We start from the raw sequence: 19,967 nt of genomic DNA, 5'->3' as shown, positions 1-19,967 counted from the left end.
CTCCAAACGTGCAATGATCTCATTAGAAAAGCATAGTAATAAAAATGAAGGTTCGGGACAGCTAAACCTCCAGTGAGTTTGCTTCTCTGTAGGGCTGTACGTTTGATTCGTGCATGCTTTCCTCCCAAGATGAACTGTGATATGTTATGTGATAAATGTAGGTGGTGGTGCTAGGGGAGTCATAAAGAACAAAAAGTTGATCCGAGGCAAAAACGTTCATTTTGAGTCTTGCAAAGAAACAAGAAGAGAACCCCCATCTCTTCAATCTTCTTTTTCTATTTTCTAAAGACTGGGGTAAATTTGTATGCCCAGGTATATAAAGGAAGTACAAACAGGGATGTCAACAGTTAGATTTATATTTCTATAATTTATATGTTCATTGGGAGAAGGGCAGATTTAGTCCAGTTGATTTTGTATCCTGCAATCTCTTTAAATAAATCAAAGAGTCGTAGGACCTGTGCTAATGATGTCTGAATATTGGATGGAAAGAGAAGGCAGTCATCTGCGTACAATGAGAGGTAATGTCTGGATTGGTCTACAGTTATGGGAAATATTGTGTGACTTTCTCTAATGGACTGAGCCAGGGGTTCTAGGGATAAGGAAGCAGGGAGGAAAGAGGACAACTCTGTCTGGCCCCGCAATAAAAAGGGAAGGCTTGTGATTGTGCTCACCCTTGTTAATAAATGTATGTAGTTTTATAAAGTTGTATAATAGTAAATAATGAGCTGAAGAAACATTTGTGAATGAGTTTACCAAGCATCAGTCTTCATACATGTGACAAGCAAGAATCCTTCCATAAACATGCCGTATATTATCCTGAACAAAGGACAAACTTCTGGGTCTTACATTATTTATTTGTATAATGGCGTCCTGTTGGTATTAAATACTTGAAAATGTACAATCAAATTGACCATTTGTAACAAAACCATTTCATCTGAAACACACATACACACGCATAGCACAAAAAAATGATCCCTTATATTTGAATCACTTGCTTGCACACGAGAATGTGTGTGGGTGTTTGAACCCAGATATACGTATATAAAAAACATTTCATACATTCTCATATGAAACAACTGCATACTAAGCATACTTGATGAAAATACTTGGAAGTCTAATGAAAGTTTATAAGTACACAACTTTACTACAGCAAACTATTTTTTCAATTGGGTTCTCCTGTATAAATACAGAGTATGGTATTACCAAGGGAACTGACTAAAACCATTCAAAGAAAAAAAAGCACAAAAAAATGGATGTTAACAGAGGAGAATATGTTAACAGAAGCCATGACAGTGAGATACACCAGGACAGACAATAAACCACCACTGCCAGATAAAATCATCTGAATGTCAAACAAGCAAAAAAAAAAAAAAAAGAGACTCTAGAGACTAGTGTGCATGAAAATCCCAGGAAATCAGCAGTATTTGAGATACTCAAACCACCCTGTCTGCCACCAACAATCATTCCATGGTCAAAGTCACTTAGATCACATTTCTTCCCCATTCTGGCTGATTAAATATTTGCATTAGCAAGCTGGTGTACAGGTCGATCTAATAAACTTACCACTTAGTGTATTGCATCTCCATATATGGGAAAAGTATATTTTTCATTTAGCAGGGTTCTAGGGATGGAGAGATGACAGAGGCCTGTATCCAGGTAATCCCATCTCCAGGTAATCCCGTCTCCAGGTAACCTCGTCTCCAGGTAACCCCGTCTCCAGGTAACCTTGTCTCCAGGAAATTCCGTATCGAGGTATTGAAAGCACAGTCCTGGGGCAACCGCTGTTGTCCCTCCCCCCGCCCCCGAGTGCACAGAGCTGCTCCCTGACAGTCCTGTTCCATCCATAACAGTGTTTATTTCCTACTTTTTCACAGCACGTAGATACAATCCGACTCATCAAATCCCCAAACCCTGAGCTCCACAACATGAGAACAGGAGACGGTTTTACTCTTTTCTGTTAAATATTAGTGCTGCAATTCGAGTTGAGAGAAACAGAAATCTTCCAGGCATCCAGTAGCTAATGGAACGAACAGGTGTGCAACAACGGAGACAGCGAAAAAGATTTGAGATGAGTTTTAGAATTTAATAGTGCAGGTCTTCTTTGAGATGTTGCGTCTAAGGCACAGAGGAAAAAAGACACTGCATGCACACGCGTGACTGAGATGCAAGGGAGGGTCCGTGGCTTAACCACCCGTGACGGACAGGAACTCCACATGGGTCACACTCTAGCACAGTGATTTCGACCGAATCTTCGGGAAGAGCTGCAGAACGGACAGACGCAGAACAGAAACAGAGTTTAACACATCAACACAACATATCTGAGAGCGGTTATGTTATTTTATGTGTACATTTCACAGACAGAAGCTCAAATGTTCTGATTCTCCTGCATTTAATAAAATCTGCACTGGAAGTGAACGTTCAAAATGCGGATTCATGTCATACACATTAATTCAATAACAAATTTAATTAAATTAACTGATTAATAAAACACGTTAGCCTGTGATATATATAATGATCAAGTTTCTTACATTAGTATTAATTTTTAGCCTCCAGCTACAGGGAGATAATCTGACACTTTGTCCTCCTCTGAGCCCTTGATGTACCATTATTATTGTGGTTATGTTTTAGCCTCGTAAATCCAGCTACAGGGAGATAATCTGACACTTTGTCCTCCTCACCCCGAAGAAGTTGTTGGGGACGAAACCCTCTCTGCCGCAGAGGGAGGCCCACCACCAGTTCGACCCCTCGGTCTTCTGCAGGATGGTCACCATGTCGCCCTCCCTGAAGCTCAGCTCGTCCGGGGCCTGGGCGGGGTACCCCCAAAGTGCGTACAGCACCCCGCTGTTCTCCTCGCCCATGGCCTCCTCCACCCCTGAGATCCAGGGAGCACACCACTGTTATTCAACCTCTCCGCCCACACCACCAGATTCACCAACACAACTTTAACTCACCTACACCGTCTACAAGCCACCAACAAACACCAACAAACACCTAATACAGTACAGGGGGTAATTGACATAAAAATTCATTGTTTATAATAAAAAAAGTTAACATGTATAGATATTTTTTTTTATATGTGTGTACATTTATCGGTTTATGCACTGTCATTTCATTTTTTTAAGATCAATAGATATAATGAATAACTTCAAAACAAAAATGTTTTCTCATTTTTATTAGCACTTACTACAATTACAATCATTTAGCTGACGCTTTCATCCAAAGCAAATTACAGTTGATTAGCCTAAGCAATGTGGGGGTTGTGGGGGAAGAACCCAACAACAGCGCTGATCTCATCGTGGCTTGAACTACCAACCTCCCGGGTCCCAGTCAAGCTCCTTGGCCACCGGGCTACTGGCTGCCCACATTCACACTCATATGGAAGAGTAGTTAATGGAGATCCAAATGAAGAATGAAGGGCGTGGTGGCTCACCTCTGAGGAAGCTCTCGCACTCCTGGAAACAGGCGGCGAAGGGGTCGCACTTCTGCGAGGCCGTGGCCCCGTCACTCTCGGTTACCGCCATTACCGCTGCCCCGTTACGCACCAGGTACTCACACAGCATCTGGTCATTACAGGAGGCCGCACAGTGCAGAGGGGTCCTGGGAGAGGGGGGGTAGAGATAAAGGAAGACAGTGAGAGGGAGAGATAGAGAGGGAGAGGAAGAGAGGAGGAGAGAATATCATCACAATGAGGAGCAGTGGGAAAACTTTGTGTCATTGTCAGCGAGACAGACAGCGAGAGAAAAGTAGAGAGATAGTGAGAGAACGAGAGAGAGTGAGACAGAGACAGAACGAGAGCATCATCTTCACCATCCGTGGCTGTCTGGCGCACTGACGTTGGCCCCGATCCGCACCAGGAAATCCACCACAGCATAGTGTCCCCCGCAGATGGCGTTGTGAAGAGCAGTTATACCCTCATCATTGGCCTGGCTGGGGTCGCTCATCTACACACACATACCCGCACACACACACACACGCACACGCACACACACACACACACACAAACACACACACACGCATGCACAAACAACGTTTTTATTCATCTCTGGCTGATTACCGACAGTGTCTTTTTTAAATAGCAGACCAGGTTGTGATAACTGGCCCCCTTTAAATCAGTGTTATTTGGCTAACAAAGCTAAGCGCTAAAGGAGAGTGAGCTACGTGAACTCGATGTAGGAGTGCTTTGAGTCCGGTCATTTGTGGTGAGAAACTGAGCAGACCTGGGTAAAAAAAAAATGCTAACTATCCCTTTAAATCATTATACAGCAAGCAGTAACTCTGGGTGTGTGAGTGTGTGTGTGCGTTCGTGAGTGTGTGTGTGTGTGTGAGACTCTGTACCTCCTGCACGGCTCTCTGCACTGTCTCCAGCTCTCCCACCAGAGCCCCGTCCAGCAGCAGCACCAGGGGGCTCAGGTGGGCTCTGCGGCCTGACCCCCTCGCCCTGCTCTTCCTCAGGATAGAGTTCATCCCCTGAGAGAGAGAGAGAGAGAGAGAGAGAGAGGGAGGGAGAGAGGGAGAGAGAGGGGGCGGAAGAGGGAGAAAGAGAGAGAGGGTGAGAGACGGGGAGCGAGAGGAGAGCGAGGGGGGCAGAGGGAGAGGGGGAGAGGGAGAGAGAGATAGAGAAATGCATTGCAGTTCATATACAGTACATTGTAATGTTTTTTTCATAAAGCCTTCGCAACATGTATATGAAACTATGATATGCCAATAAAGCATTTCTGAATTCAATTGAAAGTGGGATGAATGGCCGTTTCTCCTGTGAAACAGGTTTCAATTTCTGGTGAAATAATGGCGAAATTTAAGAAGGGTGTATAAACTGTGAATCATCTTGTGCTAAGGTGTGCTTAGGCGTGTATAAACTGACCCTGCTTTGAAGTGGTGTCACTTACAGTCCCACCGGGCAGGCCCACATGAACACCTTATCATGTTGGAGGATCAAGTTTGGGTTCTAGATGCAACATGAATTGTTGTGATGTACGCGCTTTTGCCAACACAGGCTCTGTGAGCCGTATGACATGCCATACATTAAAGCCATAAGTGAACCACAGCTACAAATATAAAAAACACAGACATTCTTTGATAACTATAGTACTGCAGCATTCAATTCCCCCGAAACAGCCAGAGATTGCTTGCTATAACTAGCCAGTCGATTGCTAAACTAGAAGGTAAACGGTCGGACAATAACTAATGCGCAGCCACACAAGGCACATAATCGATCACCTCCTTCTTCAGTTGCCTGACCTTCTGCGTGCTTGGCCACAGCCTTAGCCTGTGCTCAGGTATGCCGGTGTGTAAAGTGTGAGTAGAGTGTGTTCAGGTGTGTGTAAAGTGTGAGTAGAGAGTGTTACCTTGTGCTCAGGTGTGTGTAAAGTGTGAGTAGGGTGTGTTACCTTGTGCTCAGGTGTGTGTAAAGTGTGAGTAGAGAGTGTGTTACCTTGTGCTCAGGTGTGTGTAAAGTGTGAGTAGAGAGTGTGTTACCTTGCGCTCAGGTGTGCACTCTTTAAGGGTTCTGAATTTCTGTATGTTTACACTAGGACTCGGAACTGTACTGTCCTTTCAGGTCCACTTTTGCACTTGTTCTTGTGTTTGATTTGCACTTTGTTGTACGTCGCTCTGGATAAGAGCGTCTGCTAAATGCCACGTAATGTAAAGTAATGTGTAAAGTGTGAGTAGAGTGTGTTACCTTGTGCTCAGGTAGGGCAGGCATCAGCAGGGTGCTGGGGGCTGTGGAGGCGGGCGGTGGGGGTGTGGGTGTGTCCTCTCCCTCTGACGAGCTGCTGGTCTCGCTCACTGGCTCGCCTTTGCGGCGGATCTCTTTCCTGCGGAACAGCTTGCTGATGACCTGTCTGTACTGTCCCTTGGTGTGCGGCCGTGATTGGTCGACGGAGCCGCGTCTCTTGAGGGCGCGGGGGAATTCAGCGCGGAGGCGAAGCACCTCCTGGCGGTCCAGCACCTCCTGCTGGTCGGAGACCTCCTGGATCTCGGGGGCCAGGATGGGCTGCAGGCGGGTGGGGCTTAGGGGCCGGGGCGCAGGGGCTGGCTTCTCCCGCGCGCCCTCTGGGGTCACATGACCCCTCTCTGGCTGCAGCCGCTCAAGCTCTGCCTCCACATCCTCAGGAATCATAGCTACATGCACACACACACACACACACACACACACACACGGTGAAATGGCAGTTATCACACACATGCACAGTAACTAACATGGTGAAATGGCGGTTATCACACATTTGCACAGTAACTAACACGACGAAATAGCAGTTATGACACATTTGCACAGTAAATAACATGATGAAATAGCAGTTATGACACATTTGCACAGTAAATAACATGATGAAATGGCAGCTATGACACATTTGCACAATAAATAACATGATGAAATGGCAGCTATGACACATTTGCACAATAAATAACATGATGAAATGGCAGCTATGACACATTTGCACAGTAACTAACATGGTGAAATAGCGGTTATCACACACGTCCACAGTAACTAACATGGTGAAATGGCAGTTATCACACATGTCCACGGTAGCTAAGATGGCGGTTATCATGTTCTCAGGTTGCTGTCTTACCTTCTCCATAGACCCCTGGCTGTCGGAGGTCGGGTGGGGGGAACTGGGGTAGGTACTCTTGGGGCAGGAAGTTGGGCTGCCTGTGCAGGGCGGGGCCCTCCTCGTGGGATGGCGGGAAGGGGGCGGGGGAGTACCGCGGGTTCTGCAGACGCATGATAACGGACAGTGGGATAGGCCGGCGCTGCTGCGTCTGGGGGCTGGACGGCGGGATGGAGATCCGCGAGATGATTGGCTGGGGGTTGTAGGGATTGCAGACGTGCGGGGAGGAGGGCCTATCAGAGGCCAGGCGGACCTTATGCGGGACGTAGCCGTGCGGGCTGGACCGGGACTGAGAGTCCTGAGGGGGAGGGGGTGAGAGAGATTGGGGAGACCCGTTAGTGAGTCTGACATACTATAACCACATTTATTTAAAAATAACTACTGTAATTACCCTGCCTTGCTGTAACAACAGTAAATGGGCATTTGACCCAGAACCACTATAGTCATGTGAGCACAGTCCTGGGTTCAAACGGTATTTGTTCTGGATTCAAATACTTTTCTGCATTTGACTATGCTTGTTTATTTGGCACAAATTAAAGAAGTTTAAACGCAGCCCATCCACTCCTCCCTAGAGGCTAAAATGCACCAGGCGAGATCAATAGCGCAAACACTATTTCAACCGTGGTCTGCGATAGGAGGCCCAGGGGTAGGGGGGGGGGGGGGCGAACACACACCTTTCTGGGAGCAGGGGCTGGGGAGTCCAGGTTTGACTCTCTCCAGCCGCTGTTTGGCACAGAGGGCCTCAGCCACTCCGTCTCTGAAACAAAAACACCAGAGTTAACAACGATAAACAACACTGCACTCAGAAACAGCAGTCCAGAATTAACACTGATAAACAACACTGCACTCAGAAACAGCAGTCCAGAATTAACACTGATAAACAACACTTCACTCAGAAAGGGCAGTCCAGAATTAACACTGATAAACAACACTTCACTCAGAAACGGCAGTCCAGAATTAACACTGATAAACAACATGGCAAAGTCAAATCAGCTCCCAATTTAGACCAAAAAAAATGTAATCAACTGCTTTAACTGATGCAACAAAATAAAAAATAAAAAAGTAAAAGTAATAAAAGTCACAAAGAAAAGTAGCAGATTGCGTGGCCCTGACAGACCGGTTTTGGGGAACCTTGCTGTGCGGTAACATGATATCTCTATACTAGCGGGGGACATATCACAGTTCATGAACAGCCATAAAGAGGCCTGGCTGTAGAGAACACGTCCACTGCCGCTTGTAATCAGAGAACACAGTGCCGAACATCTGATTGGTCAGGAGAATTAGTGCTGAACATCTGATTGGTCTGTAAAGCCAAGCACTCACTGTCATAGGTGTGATGCGGCTTTTTCTCATAGGCCACGTCCAGATCAGTCTCGTTCCACTTGCTGGGAATCTTCGGCCGCTGAACTCCCTCGTCTGAGCAAAGACACACGAAATACTTCAGACATAGTTTACGATAAAGGCACATGATTTGCCACTAATGTAGCAGTTAACATATCTACAAATAGATTAATTAAGCCTGCAATAAACTTTTGTTAATGTATTAGTAAACAACTAGTTACAAGAATATCACAGGGTAAACATATAATTAGTTAATTAATTAATTAATTAATTTTTTTTAAATTCCAAGATGTAGCTGTTAATGACTTAATGACATACAAATACATTAACAAAGCCATACATATTAACTTCTCAGTACTTAGTTATCAGCTAACTTGGTTCATGCCAATCCATGGAACCTTATTGTAACTCATTGACCGAATTTCAATTCATTTCCATGCTGCTTCAAGTAAAACAATTGCAATTTTGTTTGAAGGATGCATATTTTAGGGCCTATTTTTCCACTCTGTAAAACGATTTCCCACATGACGTGATGTTTTTGCATAAATATCGGATGATGTTGCTAAAGCACAGAGAGCTGACCACAGGAGGCAGAGGGGAAATTGGGCTCTGGGGGCAGAGTTAGGGATTAACTGTATCACTGCACTGCTCTGTCATGCATCAGCATTCTCTTCCTGGTTTTAGTATCTAAGACTCCCACAAACCATTTGAGAAGAACAGTAACACAAGTCCCTAACCCCGTCCATTTTGGTTCAGTAGACTTCCCGAATGGCCTACCAAGCCACCACAGCCGAAACGCCCGCCGTTTAAAACCGCACAGATCGCGGGGCTACTCACCGCTGGGCTTGAAGGGCAGGAAGTTGCGCGGGAGCGTTCTGGACGTGGGTCGTCGGTGCGGTTGCGGGGATGGGCTCCGGTCCAACCGTGCCTGGCGCTGCACGGTCGGCGAGTGGACCGTGGGGGAAGAGAGCCGCGCGACGTGAGCCGATTGGTTGAAGCCGGAGCCCAAGGAGTTGGGGGAGGAGCTCCGCCGCCCTGTATGGGAACCGTCGTAGGGGTCCAGGCGGCAGGGAGACCTCGGTCTCTGGGTGTGAGGCGATTGGTTGGGAGGGGTCAGCCGATGGTGGGACAGGCCCGCGTCGGCGCTCTGAGAGGAGTCGAATGGGCGCCGGTGGGGTTGGGGGGAGGTGGACTGTTGGGGGGCGCAGAGAGGAGACGGGGGCCTGTACTGGCTGCAGGAGTCCAGGGGGTGGGGGGGGTGCTCGGGGGAGCTCCCCCCACTGCCCCCGTTATTTGGGGACATGGGAAAGCTGGAGCTCACGGAAATATGTGGAGACCCTCTAAAGACGGCTTGCCTCACCTGCGGGCAAAACAGCAGGAAAACATGGTCAAATACTTCATATGAAGTCACACTTTTACCCTTAGCCAGAAATTCTTGAAGGGAATTGGCAATTTTTCCCATTTGATTGTGGTTGTACGTGTTTTTCAAAGTAAAAAAAATTCTCAACAATCTGCAGGATTAAGTTGAAACAATTTACCAGTATTTTCCAAAGTTAAGATGTGTATTTTAAACATACATTTGAGCAAGGTCTGACTGAAACTTAGCAACAGGTGGACACATGAGTGGTGAACTGGACGAAAAGGTGTGTTCATTGTGGATAGCACCAGAGTTGCGTAAAGAGGTGTAGAGTTTGCAGTTTGAGGAGAGTTTCAGTAGAATTGGTGGAGAGTTGGTGGAGAGTTAGTGGAGAATTGGTGGAGAGTTGCTGTACTTCTTTCTCAGGCTCCTGGCTGCTGGAGTCGCACTCCTGCATGAGGCTGCTAAACTCCCGGGACAGCTCATCCGCCGTGGCCAGAGAAGCGTTCAAATCATCGTCTATAGACTGGACTGCAGTAAGGCACACACAAACAAGCACACACATACAATTTTACAGGAGAAAACCCAATAGAAACATGAATATTGACAAGCTATGAATGTAAAGGTAAGTCCACACTCACACATGGAGCCGCTGTAGCTCATGGGTGAATTCATGACTGCACCCTTCTGTCAGATGAGCACTAGTTCAGCTCTTCAGGGTGAAACATGATTGGGAAATAAGAAACAAGAATGAACACATAAAACACTACGGTAGGTTGAATTATTTTTTTAATCATGACATGCCTGTGCAGATTCTTTCAGACATTACTTTATTTCCCAGGATATGAGGTGGAAGGTTTGTGTTCATGAGCTGGAGTTTTACAGGCAGACAGTCACACAAGGAAGAATGTCTGGCATGCATATTGTCTGCATATTTTCATTCAAAACCATTGGCTTTTGAGATTTATTGAATAGTGAAAAATGCTATATTAAGCGCCTGCTATATATTTATAAGCTGTTAAATGCATTTTCTTCTTTTTTTAGAGACAACCTTGGTTGAACAGACAAAGAAAGGGCCTTTACGTGTTGCCTGGTTCCACACACGTCGCACACGCATGTTGGGACTGAGAGGCGGAGCCAGTTGCTCAACAGCTCTTGAGGTGGAACAGCACTGGTGTGTGGTTTTAGTGCACCGTTCAAGTCAGAACAGGTCAAAGCAGGCTTTCGAACGGGTCGAGAAGACGGGCTCCTGCTTGTCAGAGATTCCGTTCCTCTCGCACTGGGAGAGCACCACTGGGTGACTGTAGAGACATGGCCAACGCATGATTAAATAAGGCACCAGCGCCCACGGGTTTGGCCTGCTTGCTGTGACAGATCCAGAAGGCCTCCATCACAGCTGAATGATTTTTATTATTTATTATTATTATTATTTTATTTTTTTAAAGACATATTAGTTTTTTTTGTACTACTGATATTCTTGGTTGTTTAGGCTTCAGCCTATTCCTACTGATTGTGTGAACTCTATTGTGTGAAATGGACTGGTGTATGATGATGTTTTGACTGTCATATATTCACACAATTTGTTAAGTTTGTTCCTTATAAAGTGTGACCAAAATAAACTATTAATTCACTCATTAAATGTGCAGTAGGGTGGAAAGAGCTGGCTAAGAGCCAGAGAGAGCCACATCACTGCAGTGGACACCCAGGAAAGAGACTGCACTGCTGCATACATTCTGCGGTTCAGAATTACATAACACTTATTTAGCTGATGCTTTAATCCAAAGCCACTTACAGTTGATTACACTAGGCAGGAGACAATGCCCCCGGGAGCAATGTGGGGTCAATGGGGTTAAGGGCCTTGCTCAAGGTTCCAACAGCTGTGCAGATCTTATCGTGGCTACATCGGGGCTTGATGGGGTGTGTGTGTGTGTGTGTGTGTGTGTGCGTGTGTGTGTATGAATGAATGGGTAATTGAGATGCATTAATGCTTTGGATAAATAAAAGCTCTATAAATGCAGTCTGTTTACTAAGACAGTGAAGTTACAACATCAAATGGAGAATGAGACCATAGTGAAACAGTACAGTACAGAGCAGAGGGTAAAAGCAGGCACATACTGCACTTCAGTCACAAGTAACATATTTAAAATCAGCAAGTGAGTTTGTTGCAACACACAGAGAGTTTGCGCATACTCAGAGCGGTGGTCCAAACGGGGCACATACACAAACATTGTGTCTGCGGTTGTCACGGTTGCTGGAGATTGATGTAAAATCTGTGTGGCACATAGAAGAATGCAGCCTGCGGACCCAAATGGTTGAAACACCAAACCCCCCCCTCCGCAGCAGCAGCATGTTTTACATAACACTGGAATTTCACTGCAGGAAGAACTATTGGAGGAACAAGTTTTTATTGTATTTGTTGAAATGATCCTGTCACACTTTAGAATGCATAATCAGAAGAATAATCAGAATTTTCGCATTTACATCAACCCTGAGGCAACACCCCTGGTCCCAATGTCATTTAGTAGCGATTAGCCAAATCTGCACCACCACTTTACCATGGTAGATCTCGAGATTACTTAAGATTCATCGCTACTTAAGAAGGCCTTAAACTCTCTTTTAAGCATCCAGGTTAAACAAAGGGAAAAACTTTTTTTTAATTTTTTAATTTTTTTTATCACCACACACCACAATCACCACTATTGACTTATGATTATGAAATGAATTTAACTTGAAGTCAAATGACCTGTGGCAAAATTCCAGTAAGAAAAACGTCCAAACAGGGACCAAGTTAAACACTAAATAGTGACCGGGGGTGTCATACAGGGGGTTAGGACGGCTCAGCTGCGTTAATGTGGTTCTTTTCACACAACCTTTAGCCCATTAGTCAGTCCTGTAGCTCACATTCCACACCGGACCTATGAGGCCACAGCTTGGAGCTTATCTTTGTTTGTCAAGAGCCTGGCCTGCCACATAGCACTCTGACTGAATCACACAGGTCACTTTGTAGCACTAACCGTGCCGTGACAGAATGACAGACAGACTCCGGGACGATTACAACACCGAGACCTTGAACTAAAGTCAGGGTGTGTCCCGGAATGCTCTGTTTTCTCTCCCACTCTCTCTCTCGCTCCACTCCTCCACATTTCAAGAATGCAACCTACCTCCCGTCCCACATACAGTCCACCGCCCCTTTCATATCCTGCTCCACCCATCTCCATTTCACTAATTCTGCTTTCCACTCTCTTGTTTTTCCGCCGTGTATCGATTGAAAATGAAAAAAAAAAAAGGAAAGCGAAAAACTTAACGTGTTGCATGTTCTCACCCGCAGTGAATCACTATCTAAAGGTGCGGCTTATAAAAACTTCCTCCTCCTTTGATGCAGTTTTTTTTTTTTTGCAAGAATCCTTTTCCGACGCCGTCGTCATGGCATTCCGTTTCAGATCTGAGTCCAAGCATTGTCTCGCGCAGTCTGAATCGCTCACGTTCAGTAGCAGCTGCACATACAGCGTCTCGTTCCTCAAGATACGGATACTAACGCCCACGCAACTTACTAACGCCCAGTCCCTACATAATTTCCAGACACATTGTGGATCATGGATTAGAGAGCAAACATATTAGCGCACTCGCCGACTAAACAAACAGAATATCGACCCAGGTGTTCCTGTCCACGTATCCACAATGTCCGTGTGAGTTCAGCCCTCTGTCCAATCAGCATGGGAGTGTGTTTGTCGGAGTGGTGCGAGCCAATGAGGTTAAAAGATAAGGTGCACGCGCCGTGTCAAACGCAGCAATTCTGTCGGCCACACAGACATTGAATCCGGTTTTGGGAAACCTCTCCAGGTATAGTGAGGAGGTTGTCAGCGGTCTCTTGACTGTAGGGACAAACAATCTCTCACAGAAACCACAGCCAGAAGTGTAAGAAAACTTAACCCTGCAAAAATTGGATCATCTAAACCACCACTTTTTCCACAATGAGATCTGCATTCACAAATACACTCACCAAGTATGTTGGGCATGTGTACATATGGCTGTGAACAGTCTTCTGCGACTGATTCTGTTTAAGAAAGGTTCCTTTTTTTATATTTGGTGACTTCTCGTGCTGGTGGCTGCAGCTGGGGTTGGCATGCTGACCTCGATCGCTACGTGTGTGAGAACACTGGCTATGGTCAGACAAGCCCTGTGCCCATCCCCAAACCCACATCCCACACCCCTTGTGCAAATCCACCGGAATAATGACTGGCACAAACCATCTTTTAGGCACCTACATGTGTGCACCTAGGTTATTTCCATGACGTGCTCTCTCTCTCACACACACACACACACAGTCCTATCCCCCCGTTAAGTAGCATCACAACATGCAGTGATCTGAGATTGAGACGGACAATTGATTTTCAAAGGGGACATGACGTATAGGCTACACAGTTATAAAAACAATATCGCAATGACAGGACGCACAAACAGGTGATAAGACAGGGTGTGCTCCTCACTCGCAGTATTAAAGATTAAACCTTTAACACCAAAAGACGATACAGATCTCGCCTTTACAACACCGAGGCTACACAGAGCCTGCTATCAATGTGCAATGTCAGCAAACCATTCCATCCCAGGATTTAAAAAAGCCTCAGAGAGAACCCAGTATCTGTACCGTACTGTCGTCATGAGACACCTCCAGACGACCCTTCACCTACCTCCCAGCACACCACACCCCACCCCACCCATGCTACAGCACTTCAAACATCCCAGCACGCTCAGCAGTCCGTCATCAGCATTCAGCATCTCGTCAAGGAATCTCCCGCCTCGTCTCCGCCTAAGTCCGGCATTCCACAGGAGCTATGCCACAGCTTGTTGACCATTCCCCAAAGGGGGGGGGGGGGGGCACCATGCAAGCACAGCAAATACTCATTAATACAAAGCAATGCCTGGTCACCACTGGACAGCTTGGGTGGAACTCAAACATCCAATCATTTTAATATGAGTTCCCTCAGTTCATTTTGCACTTTTTCAATATGAGGTTGTGTGTCTTTATGCTGCTGGAGAACTGGGTTTGAGTCTGTGTGCATTGTGAGGACTGTAAATTCTCAGGTGAAATATCCAGGTGAATGCATGAAGCTGTCAGTCAGATCTGAGTGTAGGAGAGGCAGACTGTGATGTCAATCAGATCTGAATGTATGAGAGGCAGACTGTGACTGGATTAGATTAGGAAGCCACAGATGGATCTGCGGGGCACATCTAGCTGAGAAACACCCCTGGCACTGCTGCAACCTCACTGAAAAAGCTTGTCTACAGAGCACATAGCGAAATGTTATTGTGAGCAAATGCAAAGTCTGCAAGCTCCAGCAGGATCACTGCATGAAAGACAGCTATGCAGCCCAACTGGTTCCGACAGGCAGCATGGAGCCTTGAGTTTGAACTGAACCGAGTGCAAATTACACACCTCCTCAAAATGTTCAAATCTCAGCACTGCTCAGGAGCAAGCCCATGGCTTAAAATAAATCCTGTTTCAAGCCAAACACTTACTTTCTCTCAATCGAACGTTTAGCTGGATGCAAATAGGGGTAACTATGGAGGCCCTAGTGCAAAGAAGACAGTGTGCCGTCTAACAAAAAAAACAAAAAAACTATTCAACTGAAAAAATATTAAAACAAAAGTTAGCTGGACACAAAAAGGAAACCAGCTGACATTCAAGTTGAGATGGTGTATCTGTCTGCTTTCAAATCAAAACAGAGAACATACCACAAAATGATCTCCTATTAGTATGGTCAGACAATGAATATAAAAATGTCAACAAATTAATGTAGTTTCACCTCATCACATGTGATAAAAATGTGTTTGGCACCAAATAAACTAGCGGTCACACGCTTCTTCAGGCGAATCAGGATCTCGTGCAAGTGGGGTTCAAATTTTTTACAGCAAATTGAACTACTGGCCAAGAACATGATTTTGTCCAAAACTTTTTGTCAGAGCCAATCGCACACTGCAATGTCCCTTTCTAGATGTTCAGAGGGGTCGAGACAAGGAGAGAATTTGACCGATTACAGAATTGGACATCCGAAAATTGCCACCAGGGGAAGGAAGCGAATGAGGAACGTGCTCTAATCCACAGTAATTTACACAGTCTACATTCTTCTGTTGCACACAGTCCATTCACATACAGTGGCTGCCTTTCTACTGAAGCAAATCAGACCAAGTGCATAATGAGAGGTTGGCATTTATATAGCGCCTTTATCCAAAGTGCTGTACAATTGATGCTCCTCATTTACCCATTCATACACACACTCACACACCAACGGCGATTGGCAGCAATGCAAGGTACCAACCAGCTCATCAGGAGCATTTGGCGTCTTGCTCAGGGACACTTCGACACACCCAGGGTTGGGTTCGAACCGTCCGACTGCCAGATGACTGCTGAGCCAATGTCGCCGCTATGTACAGCAGCAATGGCCTAAATTATGGTTTAAACAGGATAAACAAGCTCCCTCCCCATTAAACTACACTGCCAACAGGATGGGGGAAAAGGCCACAGGCTCTTTCCCAGCAGTGTCCACAGCCAGAAAACCGATGCGAATGCATGTGCAGAATGTGATGATGTTCAGTGAAATGTTCAGTGAAACTCTGAACATTGAGAGGAGCATGCACAGGTCACTCTGTTCACACCAGTAGCCTATGTGCTGTATGTCCCCCGCTCTGAGGTCCTGGACCACTCCAGCCGGGTCCCCCGCTCTGAAGTCCTGGGCCACGGACACCCTGATCCTCCCCAGCTTCATCCCCATTCTTCAAAACATCCTGGAGCTACTAATGCATCCGCTTGCCCCTCTGAGCTGCATACTTTACATTCCTCCTTGTGGACTTCATAACTCGACCAATAGGCCAACGGAGGATGGGCATCCCCCCTATAGCCAGGTTCCTCCTGAGATTTCTTCCCATCGGGGAGTTTTTTCTCACCACTGTTTGAGGGTTTTTCATCCCCATTAGGGAGTTTTTTTACCTAATGTGCTATCTGGTGGATCAGGGCCGGTACTCTGTAAGGGGTATTTGTGACAGTCTTCTGAAAAGCGCTATACAAATAAAATTTTATTGAATAGTTGATTGCATTGGCAAAGTTAATTACCCTCTCCCAAACCAAAACACTCCTGGGTAACGTTCATACATTCATTATTTGTGACCACAAATGAGTCATATAACAACTGAGTTTTTTAAATGGATTCTAAGTAACTCCAGTACAAGTTTCAACCTCTCAATAGCCTGCACTGTACTGTCAGAGACCTGTGGTTGAGAGTCAGGGGCCAAGGGTTCATGCTGAAGTACCTGATCTGATGACAGAATGGGCTTGTTAAAATGGATTTCTACATTTTCCACATGTGACCTAGCAATATTTTCATGCTGGAGTCATTGTTACCTTGTTGCTAAATTGATAGGCGCAGTCCGACTGTGTCATTTGCTGTCGCCTCTCAAATGTAGGCCTAATAGGCCCTATGCCCTCCAAGTTCAAATTGTCATTTTGATAAAACTGGAAACCATGGCTGATGGCTATATGTTATGTAAATAAAAATTAGAATAGTCAAATAAGGATTTTATTAAAGGTTCTTCATAGCTCTAAACACTTTTTTCAATTGCTTGGATACAATATACATAAACCAAAAACCATTTGTTCGCTGAAACAAATCACTTGTTCACAATGACACAACGTTCAAAGTATTAGCATTTCAAAATGAAATACACACATTACATTTGAAAATACTGTGTTTTCGTTCAGTAGCTACAACAAATCTAACTACCAATGCATCCCACTACTCAAAATGATAAGTAACTGTAACATTACTCCTAAGGCATAGTTGTATGGAAACAGAATACTTGTAACAACATTCCATGTTTAGATTATGAATGTTTTAAGATACATAAATCAATTGAAATCAATTACTTTGGAACAGGATCAATTTTACCACATTATGACTGAATGTAAGATTTCCTCACTATCCTCTGTCACAGCACAGGGGTTTTCAACCTTTTTTGACACGCACCCCCTAGTTTGTACGTTTTTAAGCTGGTGATCAAATAACTATTGATTGATTTTACATATTGCTAAGAGCAGGAGTAAGGATGTATATCCACCTGCAACTACATAGCAACAACATGGAGCAGATAGATGTTTCATGTTAGAATAGAGATCGAGCAGTGAGAGGAGGAGGAAAAGGAGGTAGAGGTGGTCAACGGAATGGCCTTGTTTCTCGTCTTAGAGGTGGTGGTGGTGGTGGTAAGGGTAATAATTGGTGGTAATAATGAACTTTTTAGAAACTATTCATACAACTCTCTGCACCAGCAAGCAGCTTCGCACAACAGTTCATTTCATTCACAAAATGCATCAAAACTGCCAAACCACTGCAAACATGCCTCAAAGGAAAGGCACCTGCACCAGAACAATGATCTGAAGAAAAACTAACAACCAGTGGCATTACAGAAGATGCACTATTTTCTGTCAGTGATTTGCAAATTGGACTGTAAAATGTATAGATTTGGGTGGTTCAGCCTGATATTTTGTAAAAGCAATGAAAAAATCATTCAGTTTGGTCCACATACAGTGCTCATGTGCTAACTGTGAAAAGTTCTAAAAAAGTTTCCAACAAAAACTGTATGTTGCAAGTATATATTTGTTACAGTATTCTGATTTTGTTCAATGATTACTCTCTTCTACCGTTTCCACTGTTCCCTTTATTTAGAACCACAAGAATGTAAAAACAACTAAACAGTGAAGCTATAGGTATCTTTTGTGTGGGCTATCTAAACAAATGTTCCTATAGTATTTAATGAGAAATGAGGGATTTGAACCAATGAGTTTGGAAGTGTAAGATTTCTTCAAAGATATGAATGCACAATGCATGTTTTGAACAGGCGAACAGGCTGTGTTACAAGTGCTTACTATTTTGAGTGTTGTGTCTAAGGTTTTGAAAATTGAGCACAAGCTTGTGAGATTAGCATCGACGTGATTGTAAAAAAACAAACAAACAAAAAAACAGTTAAACAGAACGTGCTGGTATAGGCTAAATCACTGTTATAACAAATAAAATACTGCATGCATTATAAAAATATTATGCATGCATTCCATTTCGGGAAAACGGCAGGCTAAAATGCAACTCTTGTTTTTTCAGGTAACAAACGTTAACATTTCAGTGCATGGTCTTGCAACGCAGGCGGTTTCTACTCTTGTGCAGGATCCTGCAATTTATCATGATGAATATTTTCCAAAAAGTTTAAAATTACAGACTGTAACTTTAGGGCAATAAAATCAATCACTGTTTTTGAAATATGGCTTGCTTAATGATGAATCTAGGTTACATTCTCTTTAATATGCACACGTTTTACAGTTGGACACGCGCAGTTGCAATATGCAGTAGTTGTAGACAAAATACAACTCCAAATAGTCGTATATCACTTGGGTAAAGTTGAAGAGATAGTTATGACCACTGTAGACACTTTCCTCACAACAATTATTGCAATAGCTATTGTGCAATATTTAGGACGCGTTTTTTCATTGCGGAATTACCGCAGTCATATTCATAAAGTAGAGCTCTTTTATGCTGTATTTTACCTACATTGTACACTTAAACGCCTCCATTAATTCGCAGTAGCTGCAGTATTTTATGTGTTTAAAAAGTGAGACCCAAAGGTGAAGTCTGGTTTAACGGCACAGCATTTGAACGTTTATCGTCCTTCTGTTCCTGTGGCCACGAGAAAGCGCTTCCATGGCTCTCTGTGGTCCGTAACATAAGCTTACATTTTGAAAGTTTTATTTTCATGACTTACGGTGGCCACATCGACAGTTTAAAACAATGCGCACCCATAGTCCAAACTACCATCCAGACGCTGCTATAGCAATTCGGTGTTCTTGCATTCACTCCTCGAAGTACTCAGATTTCGATTTTGTGTGCTAGCCTACAGAAACATCTGATTCCCATTACTAATGTCTCCCCAGCATTCTTCTCGGTTCTGACTCATAGTTGACCAAAAACAAACGAAAGCATTTTCAGAGGTTAAAAGACAGAAAACATTACACCGCCTATTCCGTCTCAATATCGCAATCGGTTACGTGCGATTAACAGTTTGCATTATGATGAAAAAGAAAACGGAATATGTAGTCTTTCCAATGTGACGTGTAACTAGTTACTTAGCAGTCTACGCAGACGGCTAACCAGTTTACACAAAGAAAAACAATAATTCCGCTTTAAGCTAGGTAGTTTACTTACCCTGATCGCACCCTTCCTCCTACAGAAAATCAACGCTACTGCAAACCTCGTAAAATACTCTAAATCTCTTCCTCGAAGTTGACCTGGACCAATGCTACTTGTTTCTGTCTTCCAGGGAATCAGTGTGCCTGGCTGATAGCTGGATGGCGCAGCGAGTTAGCTTTGATGGCATGCAGCCCAGCCCACTGTCCTGTGCCGCTGTAACTTGAGCCAGGTGTTCACAGCACAGCTGGGGCAGGTGTGCACACGCCCCCATCCGCACTTGGAACTTTGACGTCTTTGAACACAATCTACCTACCTATAGTTGTTATAAAAGCGATTATTTTTATTCCTCAGCAACATATGTAGTCGAATTGTCCTGCATCTAAAACGAACTATATACATTTTGCATGGATACCTTGATTGTAACATTCAAGGTAT

General features: G+C 44.5%; 1 protein-coding gene across 2 annotated transcripts; it reads right to left on the bottom strand.

Moving 5' to 3' along the window:
- Positions 1-833: 833 nt before the first annotated feature.
- ppp1r13l (protein phosphatase 1, regulatory subunit 13 like) lies at positions 834-19,722 on the bottom strand. Of its 2 annotated transcripts, none has more exons than XM_061217235.1 (13): positions 19,548-19,722; positions 9,951-10,021; positions 9,725-9,840; positions 8,790-9,312; positions 7,935-8,027; positions 7,286-7,368; positions 6,573-6,909; positions 5,681-6,123; positions 4,336-4,467; positions 3,808-3,941; positions 3,431-3,597; positions 2,679-2,872; positions 834-2,261 (listed from the first exon to the last, which is right to left on the bottom strand). In XM_061217235.1, the coding sequence occupies exons 2-13, from the start codon at positions 9,982-9,984 to the stop codon at positions 2,226-2,228; spliced, it is 2,292 nt and encodes a 763-aa protein (XP_061073219.1). In that variant the 5' UTR covers positions 9,985-10,021; positions 19,548-19,722; the 3' UTR covers positions 834-2,225. The 2 variants fall into 2 exon arrangements, with proteins under 2 accessions (XP_061073219.1, XP_061073220.1); XM_061217236.1 differs by lacking the exon at positions 19,548-19,722 and adding an exon at positions 10,393-13,506.
- Positions 19,723-19,967: the final 245 nt, after the last annotated feature.

The sequence above is a fragment of the Conger conger genome, chromosome 13, assembly GCF_963514075.1.
Source record: "Conger conger chromosome 13, fConCon1.1, whole genome shotgun sequence".
NCBI lineage: Eukaryota > Metazoa > Chordata > Actinopteri > Anguilliformes > Congridae > Conger > Conger conger.
The sequence above is the reverse complement of the archived record's forward strand: the minus strand, read 5'-3'. Positions and strand labels throughout refer to the sequence as shown.